We start from the raw sequence: 18371 nt of genomic DNA, 5'->3' as shown, positions 1-18371 counted from the left end.
ATAATGATCTAGACATATTCACAATTGTAAAGTAGGACTATGATTAAACTCTGCCTAATGCTGAGAAGAAGAATACAAGATTGAAGACAGTAGAAGAATGAAAAGGCAGCAGAAGAAAAAAAGGACAGCAGAAGAAAGAAAAGACCGCAGAAGAGAGGAAAGACAGCAGAAGAAAGAAAAGATAGAAAAATGCCCTTCATGCATGTAAATTCTCAGATTGCATTTCCCACACCACAGTAGCGAATTCGACGAGGTCTTGTGTCGGAAACACTATGTCGCGTTCTCTATTATTCTCCGCTGCCCGTCGGAATAGAAGGTGAAAGGGGATGAGCAGCTGTGGTGTAGGCTGGTCTGGATCAAAGCGGATTTTACCATCGAATTTCGTTATGGTCAAGCATGCTTTTTGGATGGCTCGGAAGTGCTGAGAGTTCCACTCCCACTGCTCGATGGTGATCTGGGGGTTTGTGGAAAAGACTTTGACACCGATAGCCATGTTGGCCTGCCCTCTTGCTGGATCTACCCAGTAGTGGGCATCGCGGCGAAGTTTTGCCGAAGTCTCTGACGATGCAATTTCTAAAACCACCGAGGGTCTCTTAGGAGCTCCGCGAGGTGGTCTTCGTGGACTCCATCCCCCATCTGCCTCCTTAATTGTGCCATCTCCGCCGGTCAATCTCGCGTTTCCCCATGAGAAAATCGCGTGATGTAGGTCTATTTGCTGAAGTGCCATTTTGAGCGTGTCTTCAAAAGCCAGTGTGGCCTGACTGTGGTCTGGGAGAGCCATCTTCAAGACAAGGATGTTTGTTTTCGGACTGAAAGATATCCTGCCATGAAATCGATGACCTGTTATTGGGTTAAGGAAATCTTGTATGAAAGTCGAAGGCTGAATGATAAAAATAATGTGATCGCTCTGGGTGCCGTCCGTCTGTGGCAGCGTAATCAGATGGTTGTGCCGTCCTTCGCAAATTTCACCCATGGCACGTGCTCTTGTACATTGTGCAGCGCGGGAAGAGCTATAGAGACGATTATGCTCAAGTGAGACGACTCGACAAAAGTCATCCATACCCTTATAGTGATATACTTTAACCGAAGGAGGTAGTTCTTCAATATCCTGCGGGCCATGTTGGGTGGCGGCGTCATAAAGCTCGGCCATCTTTGTCTTGACAGAAGAGAGATGTGTGTAGATGTAAGAGAGGCGAGGAAAGGAGGGCATCAGCTACAGAAGAGGAAAGGTGAGTGGGAGAGAACTCACACAGTGAAAACTCGTGAAATACAAGCCTAAAGATAGTGTCATGTGGAGGAGCTGTAAGTTATTTCCCTTTGAGGGCTCCTTCGGAGGTTCATATTAGTGGTGGCTTCGAAAAATTACCTCATTATGATTGTACTAGGGGGTTACAGTGGTATGATCTATATAGCACTGCCACCACAGTTAGATTGACAGAAGAAGCCTACTAGGTAGAGACACCAAACTTTTATCAATGTATGCGCAATAAAAAACTGTATTCGTTCCACCATTGCCCCCGGTTTACATCATACCGGATGTTGGATGGAGTAAACTTCCATTTGATGCATAATGAGCCAAGAGAGCAAGTGGGAAAAGCATACTCCATCTTCATCTCGTGACACATAGCCCTGTTCTTACATCGCTCTTTCCACGCTACTACGCATTTATACGCCGTGAGGCAATCCTGCTATTGATTAGGATCACAGACCTCCTGAGCTATCCCCTTGTGGCTTGCCAGCTCTGCGATTCAGCGAGAAAGTACACTCTACGCTGCCTTCGCTCGTCCGGGTCCTGTCTTTCTCAGCTCTCACTATTACAATTTGAGGTGATGTAAATTTGCCTGTGGCCGAAATAATTTTCTTTAGATTGAAAAAGCTGCAAGGCGCCGTTGCTTGAAAGCGTGCAAGCATGTATTTCCCTTGCTACACCCATTTGTCGCTGCGGCCGCCCTTATCCGAGGGTCTACTTCGTTTTTTTCCAACCACTATGCCACCAGGTGTCTTATAACTAAATTTCTCATTGATCTTAGGATAAATAAACTTTGAGGACGACGAAGGCAGAAGGGAAGATACTTTTACTCCTAGAACAATACAGCTATACGGACCAGAAGATGAGGAAAGTATCAGAAGGCGTTATTATGGGCTACAGAGAACGGCTATGAGGCCATTGTCAAGCTGCTCCTTATGAAGGGTGTGAATACTAGTGGGAATGACAAACGTGGGGATGGCTCTACATTGAGCGCCATTGGTAAGAGAGAGCTAGATAGCTTCTGCTGGATAAAAGCACAATCAAAAGGGACACCGCATGGACGGAATGGAAAATCTCTGATGGGGTTCTGTGTTACAATCACCCGTATGTCAGGTCCTCCCGTACGCTTTTTGAGAACGTAGACAAGCTTTTGCACTGCAGCAGTATATTGAAAACAACACGGCCTGTGATTACTAAGATATTAGTAAAGTCAGCAGAGTTGAACCAGTCGATTTAGTGTGGCGATTTAGTTGAGGCCCAGGGTGGTGGATTCCTAGAGAGTATCTTCTAGATAGTTTATCTCCCAGGAGATTGATAGACGCTGCTCCAGAAGTAGGTGTCATGACGTCATACACGAGTTTACGGCGGCGAAACGTGACAAGGAATATTATAGGACACATCGCATTCTGGCAAAAGGCATAAGATTTACTAGTTTTGATTTTCTAGATTCGGTATTGCACAACCGTGAGGCATGTCTTCCACAGAATTCTCGATCGACACTTCTTTCCTGTCTGACGAGACTCTGCATGAAGCCTATGAGCTTGAAGTTCAGTCGAAAAATGGCGAGCCCGTTCGCTTCGGTGAGCTCGTTGCCGGCAAGGGGGATTCAGTCACTACAGTGGTTATCTTTGGTGAGCATTTTACTTTTGGCTAGAGTCACACGTTCTCACAACCTATTAGTGAGACACTTCTTCTGTATCTATGACCAAGATTATGTCCGTGATCTCGCTGGGCAGATGACCCATACAATACTCGAAACGATACCAACTCATGCCAAGCCGGCACAGGTTATAATTATTGGTTGTGGTGATCACACCCTTATCGGTCCATACATGGAAGAGACATCCGATGTCTTCCCTATATATACAGATCCGTCAGCAAAGATATACAACCAGCTCAAGATGAAGAGAACCTGGACGGGATTCAATGAACCACCGCCATACTCCCTTGAGTCCTTCCCTAGCGCTTTATACAAGGACCTTAAGCAGAGATGGAAACGCGGATGGGCCGGGCTCAAAGGCGGCTTCGGAGATCAGCAAGGGGGCGAATGGATTTTTCAAGGAGGAAAACTGAAATATGCGCATCGTATGGAGGGTGCGAGTGATCATTTAACGGCAGATCGCTTGCTCAATATCTTGACAGTGGATCAAGATCAAGTACAGAATAAGTGAGCCTACAATTTGATCATGGGCCACATTAAGATAGCAAGTCAGCCAAAACCTCAAGATGGAATGAACATGATATTCGAACAAATCATCACGCCAAACCGTGGTCAGTTCACCATCATATCTGTTGAACCTATATCGGATGTTGAAGGAAGACGCAGCAATTTATGATATTATGAACCAGAACACTTTGGGCTTGGTACTCTTCTCCTTTGTGCCTTCCCGTGTATCTTTGTATATATTCCCCTGTCATACCCCCATTCTCTCCCAAAATGAAATGCGATTCGTATCAGCCGTTTTTACTTGATCAGTACATGATACGCTACTACCATAGGAATACCGTAAGGTGATGCTGTTAGTCACCGTCTAAACATCCAAGGCGTCATATAGCGAAATACTTATTGATTTCACTATCGATTGTTATAGGAGCCAAGAGGTAAAGGCGAAAGGAAAAGGTCATGCGAAGGAGGGATAGACGGTAGAAAAGGAGGGAGGGCTAATTGGAGGTGAAAAACGACAAAATTAAGATCTTGGACCATGTCGTAGTCAAATACAGCGCAGTGCAAGCAAGTATCTAAAGCAACTGATGGACAACGCAAGACTCTGCATTCAACAATGTTGATTGCAGTATCGTCATCTCTGTACCAAAGATTTATTGGTCCCTTGAATCTCAGCAATCAGCAACCTTACGCGGATATCTATTGATGGAATACTTGGAAAGCCAGAATTTCAGCAATCTTGACTTGAATAGCGTTGCGGGGCCATAGTCGGTTAGACAAGGATGATCTGAGTGAGAGCTTTAGATGTTATTGTTGCTTTGGGATGGTAGAGTCTAGAGTCAAATCACTCATGCCCTCTTTTTATTATGTCTGCTCTGACTTTTCAGCTTATCCAGCTGGTCATACCAGAGGGAGGGCCTTGTAGTTAGGTAGCCCTCGCCGGTTCCTGCAGCGCCCGCCAAGCTATGCATTCGCTGATTTGGCGAAGAAAATAATTACAAATTGCGCTGATAAATTGCAAGGGCTCACTTTGTTATTTAGTCTATTATGATTCATCTTTCGTGATAGAAATGTGCCGAGTGCCCAGCCATACCCCGTCTAAAATATAAATACGCAAATCAAGGAAGCATGACAACATCAACCTCGCGACTGTATGAGGGATAAAATTGCCCTCTATATATACACAGTTGATTGTACTCGCCATCATGAGCCTCATTCGCGCGATTGTAGACCTTTATGGCAGCAGTTTTGCAATTGTGCCGCAGCCTGCATCAAGCGGCTTTAACATTCACGGACCATCTTCATCGCCATTTTGATTGCGGTTTTTCGCTGGATGGACTAGACGGCCGACTTGAATCGATTTCGGCGTTCCCGCTAGATATGAAAGGTGCCGTAAGTTTGTTCACGGAGTCTCCTAGGCTATCTAGCAGTTGGGAGGCTAATTAAATCACCAACACAATGTGGCTTGCTGGGTCATCCACGGAAAACGCCCTGTTTGTAACGATGGGAGTAGAATAAGCATGCCTATGGCCAACGCAGCACCGAACCTTTCAGTGGTCTGCGAGAAGGTATTATAATTAGCTTGGATCAGCCGCATATAGGTAGATAAGGCATGTAACAACGACGGTGGATCAAACCTTGTTCCCAGCTGCTGTGTTTCCCTATCTGCCTTTCCAGGCATGCTTTGAGGTTTGGCGATAGACTGCTGGAACTGCGAGGAAAAAGTACAGGATGCAGAAAGCGGCGATTGCCAATTTGTATTCTGCAAACTAGGCGACCGAACTTGGCAATTCACCTTTAATTGCAAAAGTATGATAAAAATGTTGCGTGAGAAGGAAGATTATGTCGATTGCACATTCCGAAGACGAAGAAGAGCTTGAGCTATCTGTTTTCGGGGGTTTCGGGGCTGGGTTATACAGTAGGGGTTCCTCGAACGTGAGGCGAAATTTCTCAACGATCCAGCGGCACAAGGCCAATGCGAATCCTGGCCCAGAGACCGAAGTGCATCGCGATCCTGCGAAGCGTGGGACGGGCCCCTTAGGAACTCCTAGCACTATTAGCATGGGACATATCTGCCAGATGTCTCGGCTGAAGTCGATTGGTAACATTTCTAGTTCCTGGTTGCGGATCTAGTGTTCTTGCAAGCAGTTTAGCAGCCATTCAAGCCTATTACGGACACGTTCCTGTTTAAGTCCAAACCAAAATTGAATCAATGCAAATTTGATGGGACTTACGTTGAGCCTGACAAGGTGGATAGTGCTATGTCTAGCGATTTCGACCTAGAGTCAACATCTTCTGAAACGCCGGTTAACAGAAACGGCGACACCGACCCGAACAGGATATCGCGAAAGAGCTATACGATACTGGCTACACAGTCAGTATGATGATGGAAACAATGGCGTATTATCCGAAATTACACCCAGAACAATAAATAAACCGGACAGTACCAACTGGAATGACTTTGGTATCGCAGATATGAATTTATATTCCAAGTAAGTGTACTAGCAATTTCGAGTTAAGTACGGGTAGCACGCACCATCACTGATTTCTAGACATTCGAACTCTAGCCCGATCGAGGTATCTGGTCTCTAGGCCTAGGGAACTGAATTGTAATGACATCCTGAACTGAATCAGTCAATTATCATCCCAAGAGCGTAACTGGTATTTAATATCGTCTTGTGAACTCTGTGACACCTTTCATGTGAGCTGGTACATTGAAAGCCTATTTGCCCGAATCCTCAAAGCGGAGGAATCAAGATCTCAGGGCAATGCCATTTCACTGTTTTTTAAATCATGAAAAAGTTGGGAATGTAACATTATGACTTAGCAAAACAAATACTGCTAACATGGCGACGGTTTCCTTTCACGATCACTGCAATTCGTCACAGCTTGAAGAAGATCCCAAGACAGACCCCGGATCTACAAAGCCGCGTAGCCCTCGATCTTCTCTAGTCTGTTGTGCACCTGATCCTATAAATCTATGCGTACGGCCTATGCCATCAAAAACTTTTGTGAGAGCAGTGCCCATTGGTTCTATTAGTGATTAACTTAGAATTTGATAGAGTAGAAGGAGCCGAGTACGCGAGCTGAAGATAGGAGGGGCGTATTTCTTCACGCTGATCCGATTATACGCGTTTCATGTTCTATCTCAAATCATGAAACTACTAGCGAGCAAAGCCAGTTCAGGTCACAGAAACACTAGGGTAAAGGCGATACGCAGATATGTAGTTTTCCAGCCACGTGAGTGGCGACAAGCCTTGAATCGAACTCCTTGGGTATATAAACAAAAGTGAGCCAAATCCGTGCGTTCCCAGAGGCCCAGTAATTAGTGCCCTGAAGTGCCAATCTCGTACACCGTGTTGGACTTCTTTCCAGCAGACCCAGAAGATCCGATCTCGTGTACTTCGTCGATTCCTTGGGGTTGTGTTGACACTGGAAGTTCGCTGATACTGGCTTGCTTTTTGCTGAAAGGCCAAACACGATATCGGTACAGAAGGAAAACTGCAAGCAAAAATATGGCTGCAACACATCCGATCACAATACCCGCGATCGCACCACCAGAAATGGATGAGCCGCCGTTGTCTGAGCTTGTCGGGGATGTCGAACTTGTGGGCTCGGAGGTGGATGTCGTACTTGTGGGCCCGGAGGTTGCTGCGGCTAAGACCCCGGTGTCAGAAATGGCGGCTGAACATGCAGTTAGGAGCGGACTTCATCTAAACGCTTATTACTCGAAAACTCACTTGATGAGAGAGCAGTGCCTGTGAGTAATGGTTAGGTCGGCTTGTTCTTTGTTATAAGGAAAGTCAAAGCTTACTCGAAGTTGATGTTGCGTAATTCCGATAGATCGTGTCGTAAGTCCAGTCACTTCTTGCGCACATGTATCGCGTCGTTAGATCCGTCCCAAGTGGCGATGTTGCAGCCAGAGTCATTGTGTAACATGAAGCCGAAGGGCCACTATATTGATTGTCAATAAAGCAATCTTGGTACCAATGACCAAAGCATTTGAGCATCTAACCATGTTGGAGTTCCCTGGTTATTGTAGAAGAGGGTATCTGACTCGCAAGCCGTGGGAACTGCCGAAGCATCTGTAGCTATACAGTCGGCATAAGAGCCATAGGTGCGGAAGACCTGACTTGATGGACAAGTGATTGGTGTAGCTATAATCGTAAGATGAAATACTGACTTTGATGGATTACTTCACAAACCTTCACTAACGGCTGTAGGCCACCATCCTTGAAAATTCGCAGCATAGGTAGTTGTCATATCGGCCCACGTTTTCTGGAATTAGTGATTATGATAGGCTCATAAGAAAGGATTACAAAAGAACAGGTTCAAAAGGAAGTGAAAAGAGAGGCAAAAAGAGCCGCGAAAACAAAGTGTTGTTTTATGCGCGCGCCTTGCCCGTGTTAGGTTAATTATTAAGAGCCCAGCCCCCTGCGCTTCTACTTACGGCAACGATCTAAGCGGAAAACATACACAATATTTACGCTAAATGTCACTGCCTTACTAGCTCGTACTCGCCTCCACAGGTGCCATATAGATCGGCAGATCCTTCCAACTATGTTTGCCCTGGTCAGATGGTGCATGTGGAGGTAAGATTGCGATGTTGCGAGCATGTAATAGAGCGGGCCCATCGGGGAACATATAAATTTAGTCAAGGTTTAAACCCCATTGACCATGAATACTGTCAACGGGTGATACTTACACCAAGCGCCCGGACACGATGAGAATATCAATTATTCGGGGACCAGAGAATCTAATAAACCTCGACAAAACGAGCCTTGTACGCGAGCCTTGTCATAGGTGGGGTTTCTGGCCCCCGGCAGTGCCATACCAGTAACTTAGCGCCCCGAAAGCACCTGGTAATTATGAAACAAACCGAAACCAAAAAAAAAAAAAAAGAAAACAGGGGTGCATGGAGCCTCCGATTCAAGACTTGCCAGCATACGAATAATGATTTTATTCACTTAGCGCCGTGCCATAACGCGCTGACCCGCTCCTAGGACCCAGTGCACCTTACCCACCAAAATTTCCTACTGTGCTGTACGTACCCTTAGGTGCTATATAGCGTTATATTGAAATCGGGCCAAAGGGAGACACGAGTCCTGGTAGACCACGTGTTTACGATAATGAAATCCATGGAGTTTTGGGTTACATACTGCAGCTGGTTTTGATACTGATAGGGTAATATACAGTAGGTGCACAGCCTTGTTTAGATGCGCAGTTTGTTTGCCCGCTGTGTGAGTTATTAATATTCATATGACGCAGCAAGCGTTCGTCCCATTGCCAAGAGAGGGGAGATCGGTGTGATCGGCTACAGCGAATCGTGGTATTTCTTCTACTGTACATGCGCGACCCAGGGGTGCTGAAATGGGGCTATGCATATCTCCATTAAGGATCACCATGCGCTTAATAGTTTTAGTATCGGAGCTTTGCCCAGGTGTACATTTTATTGTGGGTGTGCAACCCGACAGTGTCGATCTGTGCACAGACAAGATAGTTTTTTATGGGGCTGCATCGGTTCGGGCAGCGGGCCGGAAATTATGCCAAGGTCAACCAATCGGTCCCTGGGCAACAAGGGGTGGCTTGCGACACCTGGGAAAGTCCCTAAAAAACCATTTCACATAATACTCTGTTCGTACTGTACCATATACATTTGGCAAGGATCATATTTAACATTGAAATGACAAATCACAGGTACCTTTTGTACACTCTCATTACTTTCCCTTACGAACTGTCAATCAGTGGGTATGCCTCCTCGTTATTATTTAACTCCGTCAAAGGCTTTAAACTGGTTTGTAAGCCGAAGATCCGATCTCATGCACATTATTTGGCTCGTATGTTCCAAGTTCACGCACCATATCGAATCTGTGGGGTTGCGATCTTCCCCAAAATTGTTCTGGGATGTCGTACATATCCCTCGGTTTCCCTTTGCCGAACACCCCAGGGTAAAACTGGCGGATCAAAATAGCTGCAAGGAGAATGACTGCTACAACTCCGAGGACGATACCCGCGATCGCACCCCCAGATAGCGTTGAGCTACCAGTACCCGACTTTGCCGGTTGACCTGTTTCACTTGACCCAGTTGGCTGGGTTGGTTGAGTAGTTGATGTACTTATGGCCCCGGATGATACTGTAGTGGCAGTTGAAGAAGAGGTGGCTACAAAGTTGGTAATGTCGCGATTAGCATCTTGTCAGCTCTCACTGTGAATCAAACTCACTCGAAGAGACACCAGTGGCTATATTTGTTAGTATGACTCCACGGAGCACGTATGGGGGACGAAAGCTTACTGGTAGCGGACACGACGAGATCTCGGTAGAGAGTGCCGGTGGTGCCATAGTCCCAATCATTGGCACACATAAATCTCGTCGCTATAGCACTGTCCATTGGCGATGTTTGGGCGATAGTCAAGGTGAGACAAGAAGCACTACCACCACTAGAGAACTGTTCAGCATTGTGTGATTGGCGACAAAAAGGCACCTATGAAAAGCACCCATTCCAAATGAATCAGCGCTCTTACCATGTGTGACTCCCACCGTTAGCATATGCGATTGTATTATCGTAACAAGTTGTTGCGAGAGCCGTGGAACTGGGAGGTAAACAATCGGCAAAAGTGCCGGACTGCACGAAACTCTGGGGCGTAGGACATGATAGGCAACTGCTTGTTGTCGCTATGAAGTTGTTTAGAATTAACAATCTTATTATATGTGACCATCACGTACTTGCCCCGTCCGTCACGGGATAACAGCCTTGGAAATTGGTCGCTGTGGAAGTCATGGTGAATGAAGTTTCCGCAGGGACATAGTCAACAAATCGAATTATATGGGGAGAGTTGGGGACCGGCCCGGACTTTTAAGGATCAATAAACGCAACAATAAGGTTGGATGTCGAAGGATCCATCTATTCTTATACTGTAGACGGTGTTCCTAACTTGGGTAGCTTCCTCGTCTTTCGGGGAGACCAGCCCCATAAGCGCTTCCTTCAAGTCCACCTGCAAGACCGGGGGGCCGTTCATACTGTGTTAAATGATTGAACCAATTATCAGAGGGTGGCTCGGACGGGTCTAACCAGATCATGACAAGGCATGGCTAGTTGGAGTACAAACAATTTTCACCTAGGCATCTCATCTGTATATATGTTGTATATACATACATATACGTATACATAGACTGGTCATCACGTATTTTATGCGTTCACATGCATCCCAAATGGAATCTAAATGTATTATTTAATTACCGTATGAAGCTATGGATTTGTCACAGTCCGTTTTCCTTCTTTCTTCTCCCGGTACTCCGAATCTCATATCGTGACCAGAAGCAGAATCCATGGAGAACTGAGAGGAGTAATTTACAAGACAAACACCCCAGCGTTGTCCAAACAGATGGGCTCGCCATGCCCCCAAGGCTCACAGCCCCCGGTGGGGGCCGAAACATTCATTTTAAGCAGTCAGCTAACGGGTCCAAACACCTAAACTTTTTCGTTCAACAGGATGGGGCTCATGGCCCCGAGGGTCACAGCCCCCGATGGGGGCCGTAATATCCATTTTAAAGCGGCTTGCGAATCCGAGAGAGAGCTAAGCGACGACAGCGGTGGGGCATCTGACGATATCAAGTGCGCTTTGCTCTTCTCACTTGCACGTAACTCATTGTTTCCATCAGAAATACACAATACAAAGCAAGCCAACAGATTCGAAAGTTCAACGCGGGATTTAGGGCAATGCTTTCGGTGAAGGGTCAGGCCGAAATAAAATCACGGCGGGGCTGACGGGATCCCTGTTCCCGTACTTCTGTTCCCGTATTTCTGTTTCCGTATCGAAAACCCGACTTTTCCCGCCCAATTCGGAAATCCGTCGATCCCCTTCACTCGCTTAATATAATCCAGAAACGGCTGTGTTTCATGTACATCGTAATTGCTTAGCAGTCTTGGGAAGGTTTTTACGGTTATCTGGAGGGTTTCATAGGCTGGTGGTTTGGGACCCTCAGGGTTTTGATCAACATGATCCACACTATCTTACACAACAATACCGCGTCACGGGTTGCCACGAGCTTCCCCATATCCAATCAGGTACAGGTACACCTTTCCTTCTCCCACGAGACGGGCCAGGGTCGTGTATCACTACCTATTCCGCTGTGGACGTTCTAGATTGTACAGACCCAATGGCGATACAATGCCATACCACTAACCCCAAAATAGAAAACCCTTCTCCACTCCTTTGCCGCAAACGTCCTGTCGAGCCACTTAATACTTTCTTATTTCAGGGGAAATCGCACACTAAGCCCAGTCTGTGAGAGGTCCCCTACTCTGCTTTTGGCTTTTTCTTTCCTTTTTTATTTAATTTTGCCATACATGTAGACCCTGTCGCGCTCGGATGTAGTCTGACCCTGATACATGTTCTGGGTCTGCCAAGTCGAACAGAGGCTTAACATCGGTGCTACTCCCACCATAAGTGCACTGGACATACCTTGGTCCTTGGATGACCATTAACAACCGGCTGAAAGGCATGATGAGTCGCAAGTTCAGGCGCTTTTTTCAAGTCGTGCTGGTTCTTGTCCTATATTGCGTGGCAACTATCGCCTACAAAGGCCAGGTAAGCGAACCAGAGACCAATTCATTCGATGAAAGGAACCTTGACGCAGTGAACTTTCAACAACAGGTGAGCACCGAGTTCCATGAAGCAAGGGGGGGCATTGCTGATCGCGTTGTAGTTCCGTCTCTCCCCACAAGAGCAGTACCAGCAGGAAATTCAGTCTACTACACGGTCGGTTACAAACGAAATCACTATTCCAGGGCTTGATCCTGGGATATCGGCCAACAACTGTCTAATACTGGTGCAGGCAATTTGATACATTTGCGTCAACGCTCAAGAGGATCCTACCGCAACGATCCCGCAACCCTCACCTTATTGACGATCCCCGCCTGAAGTCCTCGACAACTGAACCTACGCCAAAGATCTATCGCCCATACCCTGATTATGGGAGTAAAGAGTGGAAGAGCAGCCACCGTGGCTCTTTCAAACCCTGCATGGGGCCCCGAGGCAAAGAAGTGACAGACAACTTGGACGACCAAGTAAGCGCCTACGTCGGCACTCCGAAAGGTATTTCATGATTTCTTCAATCTTAGCAATCGAAAAAAAAAAGCGGCGAAATGCGAATGCGCCCACTGCCTTGTTCTGCGAAAGAATGACACGGGTTTGCCACTGCACTGCGGTGCGCCCGCACGTCGGTTTCTTGCTCACAGGCGTCGAACGCACCTATGCCATGATACAATGCAGCGAGGCCTGGCCGATTAGAGTCCAGCTAACATTTGAATCTGGTTATAGGCTTCCCCACAACGCTTTTTGGTTCCCACAAGGCAGTCGGTCTCGACGAGTCGCTCTCGTTTGATCGCTACACTCGCTACGGTGCCTACGGCTACGCAGAAGACGAATCAAACGTCGAAAACTGGGCTCAACCTAGCAAAGTCAACTGGAATGGAGTTGATTGGGGAACGCTCCAAGATCAATGCGCCGCGATCAACGCCGACCGATTCGACGCGCAGTCGCAGGGACCGAACAGCCACATCGCCCCAGAGGCACGCACGGCCATTCTCATTCGCTCCTACACTGGCAAGACTTTCTCGGACAATGACATTGTCAACCTTCGCGCCATGGTTTCTGAGCTGTCGCTCCAGTCAGGAGGAGAGTATAAGGTTGTTTTGTTGACGCACGTCAAGGATGACAGTGTACCGCTCGATGATCCCACTGTGTGGCAGTGGCTTTTGCAGGAAAACATCCCTCGGGAGTTCTGGGGGATCACTCATTTCTGGAATATGCCTCAAGTGGTCGGCAATTATCCTGAGCTTAGTCCCGAACTCATGGAGTGAGATTTTCTCTTCGCTCTTCATGTTGCTCTTTACTAACGCGGTTCATAGTGTTCATCATTCACAATGGCTCCCAGTACAGCAGTACACCCTCCAAAATCCTCAATTCGAGTACATCTGGAACTGGGAAATCGACACCCGCTTCACAGGCCACTACTATGAATTCGCCGACAGGGTTGCAAACTTCGGGTCACGACAGCCCCGCCGAGGAATCTGGGAGCGCAGCGAACGATTCTACATCCCGGGCTACCACGGAGATTACGACGGGCGATACCGATCATTCGTCGATGCTCAAAGCGGACTCGGTGTCTGGGGTGCGATGCCTATGAGGCTAGCGAACGGCGAGGAGATCATTCGCCAAGGGCCTGCACCACCCGTCCCAGTTGCCAGCCAGGACCCCTACCAATGGGGTGTTGGCGAGCAAGCAGACCTAATGGTTTTCTTGCCCATGTTCAATCCCATCAACACGGAATGGGTCATCCGAAACGAGGTTTTTGGGTATCTCGCCGCTGAAACCCCGCGACGAGCCGCCTTGATTACCCACAGCCGCCTTTCAAGACGACTGATTTTGACCATGGACAGCGAAAACCGTGCAGGTCGCCATATGAGCGCTGAAATGTTCCATGTTTCGACTGCCTTCATTCACGGATTCAAAGGTGTCTCGGTACCGCATCCCGTCTATTCAGATCGGTTGTTGCCGAGTGACCGCGTTAGTCGCTGGTTCAACTCCGGTGTCAACGGTCGCAGCGGAAGTACAATGGATAGTCCATTTTCCTGGGGCCGAGAGTCCCGGTTCAAGGATGTATCTTGGTACTACCGCGCTAACCTACCCGGGCGACTCTACTGGAACTTTTTGGGTTGGGAGAAGGAAGGCACGGGTGGACCCCAGGTACGGAGATGCTTAAGCGACGACATCAAAGATAGAAAGCTAACGTTTCTGCAGTACGAAGAAGAAAATGGACGCTATTGTCTACCATCTATTCTTTTCCATCCCGTTAAGGATGTTCAACCTGATGCGGATAGCACGCATTATGATTTCGATGCTGATAACGGATCAATAGCTACACCGGATGAACTTGCGCATATCAACAACCCGTGAGGGCGATAGGTCGAATTTTTGCATTTTCTTATTTGATCGGTGTTTTTATCTATGCATCATGTTCCATATGTCTATCCTCTGTAACTACTATATCCCTCCCATGTTTGATATTAATGACTCCACAATCCGACTACCATCTGGGTTTCATCGAACTTGACATCTTGTTTCTGGACTGATAGAGTAGTATAAGTGTATGCCATTCAGGTCCATATGTTCAGCCAGGCCGGGAATACCATCCTTCGACATCTTTTGTGGGGTATTTCATTCTTCAGATTTCGTTTGTTTCATGTTTGCTATCGGTCATATGTAGTCTATAACCCGCTTTTATGACGGGGGTATGGCACCCCTATGGGTAGTCCGCAACTACAGTACATGGACAGGGTGCCATGGATCCGGGGGATTCTGAAACGCTCCGCAACGAAATTGAGAAGAGTGGTGGAATTTTGCGCTCTATAGGTCAGTAAGACCAGCGGTCTCTCTCACTGGATTGCGATTAATGGATATATACATCTAAATTGCATGTCAGTAATCTACCCCTTTTCCACTTCGGTTGAATTGTGAGAGGCAAATTGCCAAGAGCGGAAACGGCCTTAGTCGGTTATCTCCACCAATAGGAGTCCAAGTGCGACATTCTGTGTGGAGTACTGTGGTGTATTGTAATCGCCTGAAAGAGTCAATCAAAATGCCCAATTGGGGATTAACAATACGAAGATCCCATTATGGGGTCGAGGCTGCGCGTCGTTTGATCGTCCATTTGCTAAGCTGAGCGCCACGACCACGGTCAGCTCCCAAATCTCCGTTTCAAGTCCCTTTTAACGGTAGACCACACTCCTTCCCTCCATGTTATGCATTTAATTCATCTCTTCGGTCACCGTAATGGTCACCCCTCCACCATGTTGTTATTGATCCCATTACTAGCATCGCTTTGCTATGCTGTTAAGCCCATCATTCCTGATGACGATTTGTTATCTTTTGTGTCGGTCGGTGGATACCCCGACAAAATTGCGAATCAAGAAACTAATCATCCACCAGCTTCCCGATACCCGAGCATTGAAATGGGATGTAACTCACCATGACCGTGAGCGCCAGGCACCTGGATACTGGTTTGTCGCGCCATACGGACAGATCACGGGAGAGGCATCCACTCAGAAGTTTCATCAGTACCAAGTTGGTCCTTATATCTATGATGATAATGGCGTATGTGATAGTTGCCGTGACGCGAGGAATGATGCGGAGATTGATGGTCTTCTATAGATGCTCATTTGGGCTGGGTCAAGACAATTCGAGGATCGCAATGTTTTTGACTTTCGCGCAAATACCAACATGGATGGCGACACTCATCTGTCATTTATCGTGGCCTGGGATCCAGAGAATGAGTTCGAGGATCGGGGTCGTGCTGTGATTTTGAACAAGCACTATCAGGTCGAGAAGGATTTGATTTCTCCGGCTGATGCCCACGATTTTAACATGCATGAATTCAATATCCTGGATGGCGGCAAGACCGCTGTTGTCTGTATCTATCGCCCTACGTTGGTCAAATTAGGGGACTTTGGCCGTCCGGAGGAGGAGAGTTTCGTTGTCTCCGGAGGGATTGCGGAATACGACATCGCGACTAACGACCTTCTCTTCAAATGGAACGGCGTCGATCACATTCCAATTCACGAGTCAAATTCCTTTCACGCGTGGGATAGGCCTCAAGGTTCTCCAGGCTGGGATTATGTCCACGCCAATGCGGTTGATAAGAACGCCGCAGGCGACTACATTATATCTATGCGCTTCACTAACACAATCTATTGCGTCGGCGCTGATGGAAATATATTATGGCGACTAGGTGGAGCAGAGAGTAATTTCGATCAAGACTTCACCTTCTCCAAGCAACACGACGTGAAATTCGTCGAATCGAATGGCACCGACCACGTCATTACCATGCTCAACAACGCATCCGATGAAGCATCCAATGACGAGGACGTCTCCTCCGTTCTGTATATCAAGCTCGACACGGCAGCCATGACAGCGCGGCTCATCAAGCGCATGAACCGACCAGACGGCCAATTAACGCGTCTCCGCGGAAACGCCCAAACACTCCCCAACGGTAACACTTTCGCAGGCTGGAGCAAATTCGGCTATCAGAGTGAGCACGGTCCCGATGGGGAAGTCCTAATGACTGCCCGATTTGTCTCGGACCGGTACTCGACCTATCGCGCGTACAAGTCCGACTTTGTTGGTCGTCCACTCACCCCTCCTGACGTCGTGGCCTCGGTTTACGGCACCAGTGAGACGTCCATCAGCACGGTCATTTATGTTAGCTGGAACGGCGCTACGGATGTTGCCAGATGGAATTTCTATGCCCGAGCCAGGGAGTCCAGCGAGTCCGTTCTCATCGGCCATGTCGAAAAGACTGATTTCGAAACTATGTTTATCGTCAATGGCTACATGGATTATATTACTGCCGAGGCTTTGGACCGCAATGGTGACTCTATGAGCAAGTCTGCTGTTCATCGAAGCCAGATCCCACACAATTGGCAAGCTGCTGGGTTTGTAGGCTCGAAGATTCCTTCTCCGCAGGATCCACGTGTTGCTTTAGCTGCTCTCCAGCATGCGTCAGAGAACAGCGGCAATGATGAGGTGGACGATCATACTGCTTTCAGTGGTACGGTTGGTCTGTTTATCTTCTTCCTAGGGGTTTGCACTCTCATCGGTGGACTGGCCGCCGCCTTTTTCATGTGTTACCCTCGGAGAAGGCGGTCGTATCACAAGGTACGGCCTGAAGAAGATGGTCGGCTGGGAGAGACTCATCGCCTGGCTACCGTGCCCGAGTGATTGATTTGCTCTCGAGTGTGTTATGAAAAGTTGGGACATGTGTGGACTTCTTCGCGACCCTATCCCAAGCAGCACTGGGGTCAAATAACAGGGCGCTTCTTGGGCTCACATTGCTGAGTTGAAACAAAAGGGCCAATATGTCCGGCTCTCCGCATACAGGTCCAAAACATCCATTCAAGACGTGCGTTGGTCTTGATCAGCATTTTCTGTCTTCGGTACATATATTCTTTGTTGGACTTGGAAAGGGGAACGGACTGTGTGGGATTCATCCTGTATATATTAGAGTATTTTTTATTGTATAGTTCTACCTTCCACTTCATTTATCAAATGCAGGTCAGTTGATCTTTCGCTGTCAGTGAAAAGCACAAGCAAAAGCGGAGTAAGGCAGATTCCTGGGCAAGAAGGCTTCACCAAGCACTGAGTGAAGCAGGTGAAATTGAGTACTTTTTTTCTATATCGCAGGACTAAAAGCTGATTACGAGGGAAATGATACGCAAAATACCGCGGTTGTTCCCCTAGGAAGCATGTCTTCTTTTGAAAAATGGCCTAAACTCTATTTCGAACTTTTTCGTTTCATTTTCAGCCAATTAGATGTCATATTATGCTTTTCAGAACTACCAGATTCATTCCAGTCTATTCAGTTAAGCTTTTTGACATTCGTCGACAACGGCGGTTACTGACATCACTTCATTGCGGAGATGCGCGAACGAATTCGTGAGAAACGTCTCTGGCCAGATCGAAGACCAAATGATCGATTGGTTATTAAAGAAGCAATAGTTTCTCGGCGTGCAAAGTGGCTCGTAAAAGAGATAGATGACTTATGGTACGGCGCTGGAGAGAACCCATTTCACAGCCCTCCAAGCCTCATGGTGAAAGGTGGGTTTGAAATAGAGAAGGATGCACTTGATCCTAATCACTGAATACGTGATTAGCAATATGTCAGCTCTGAAACTCATCCCAGAGACATTGACTTTTTTGCCCTAGTTAAAGTCCTCCATTTATCCTTCTTAAAAATATATTTCGCGGACATGATTACCCCATGCTCAAAAATATCAAAGCTTGCTAGCAGAGATCTCCTATCCCAGAGAAAGAACAGACCACAGAAGTACATAATAATAGATACGTAGAAAGTAAAGGGTGTATTGTATTTTTGCTGCCAAAGCTTTGCTGGGCCTTTTAC

General features: G+C 47.2%; 6 protein-coding genes across 6 annotated transcripts; 3 read left to right on the top strand and 3 right to left on the bottom strand.

The window, feature by feature from the left end:
• Window positions 1–196: 196 nt before the first annotated feature.
• Window positions 197–1150, bottom strand: N7508_003475 (uncharacterized protein; the record flags this gene model as incomplete). The annotated part of the gene is made up of 1 exon (XM_058461541.1): window positions 197–1150. The coding sequence occupies one exon, from the start codon at window positions 1148–1150 to the stop codon at window positions 197–199; it is 954 nt and encodes a 317-aa protein (XP_058322118.1).
• Window positions 1151–2720: 1570 nt separating this feature from the next.
• N7508_003474 (peroxiredoxin-like family protein) lies at window positions 2721–3420 on the top strand (the record flags this gene model as incomplete). The annotated part of the gene is made up of 2 exons (XM_058461540.1): window positions 2721–2880; window positions 2930–3420. 2 exons carry the CDS (start codon window positions 2721–2723, stop codon window positions 3418–3420), a joined length of 651 nt encoding a protein of 216 aa, XP_058322117.1.
• Window positions 3421–6738: 3318 nt separating this feature from the next.
• On the bottom strand, window positions 6739–7342 carry N7508_003473 (uncharacterized protein; the record flags this gene model as incomplete). Its single annotated transcript, XM_058461539.1, has 3 exons — window positions 6739–7070; window positions 7154–7171; window positions 7228–7342. The coding sequence occupies 3 exons, from the start codon at window positions 7340–7342 to the stop codon at window positions 6739–6741; spliced, it is 465 nt and encodes a 154-aa protein (XP_058322116.1).
• A 1857-nt stretch (window positions 7343–9199) lies between these two features.
• Window positions 9200–10429, bottom strand: N7508_003472 (uncharacterized protein; the record flags this gene model as incomplete). Its single annotated transcript, XM_058461538.1, has 6 exons — window positions 9200–9573; window positions 9635–9652; window positions 9705–9850; window positions 9935–10085; window positions 10137–10263; window positions 10346–10429. The coding sequence occupies 6 exons, from the start codon at window positions 10427–10429 to the stop codon at window positions 9200–9202; spliced, it is 900 nt and encodes a 299-aa protein (XP_058322115.1).
• Window positions 10430–11917: 1488 nt separating this feature from the next.
• Window positions 11918–14371, top strand: N7508_003471 (DUF3405 domain-containing protein; the record flags this gene model as incomplete). The annotated part of the gene is made up of 6 exons (XM_058461537.1): window positions 11918–12067; window positions 12120–12172; window positions 12249–12508; window positions 12734–13271; window positions 13324–14161; window positions 14216–14371. 6 exons carry the CDS (start codon window positions 11918–11920, stop codon window positions 14369–14371), a joined length of 1995 nt encoding a protein of 664 aa, XP_058322114.1.
• An 893-nt stretch (window positions 14372–15264) lies between these two features.
• On the top strand, window positions 15265–17191 carry N7508_003470 (uncharacterized protein; the record flags this gene model as incomplete). The annotated part of the gene is made up of 3 exons (XM_058461536.1): window positions 15265–15351; window positions 15404–15568; window positions 15626–17191. 3 exons carry the CDS (start codon window positions 15265–15267, stop codon window positions 17189–17191), a joined length of 1818 nt encoding a protein of 605 aa, XP_058322113.1.
• Between the last annotated feature and the right edge of the window lie 1180 nt (window positions 17192–18371).

The sequence above is a fragment of the Penicillium antarcticum genome (genome assembly GCF_028974205.1).
Source record: "Penicillium antarcticum strain IBT 31339 chromosome Unknown utg000003l_segment0_segment0, whole genome shotgun sequence".
In the NCBI taxonomy this organism is placed as follows: Eukaryota; Fungi; Ascomycota; class Eurotiomycetes; order Eurotiales; family Aspergillaceae; genus Penicillium; species Penicillium antarcticum.
The sequence above is the reverse complement of the archived record's forward strand: the minus strand, read 5'-3'. Positions and strand labels throughout refer to the sequence as shown.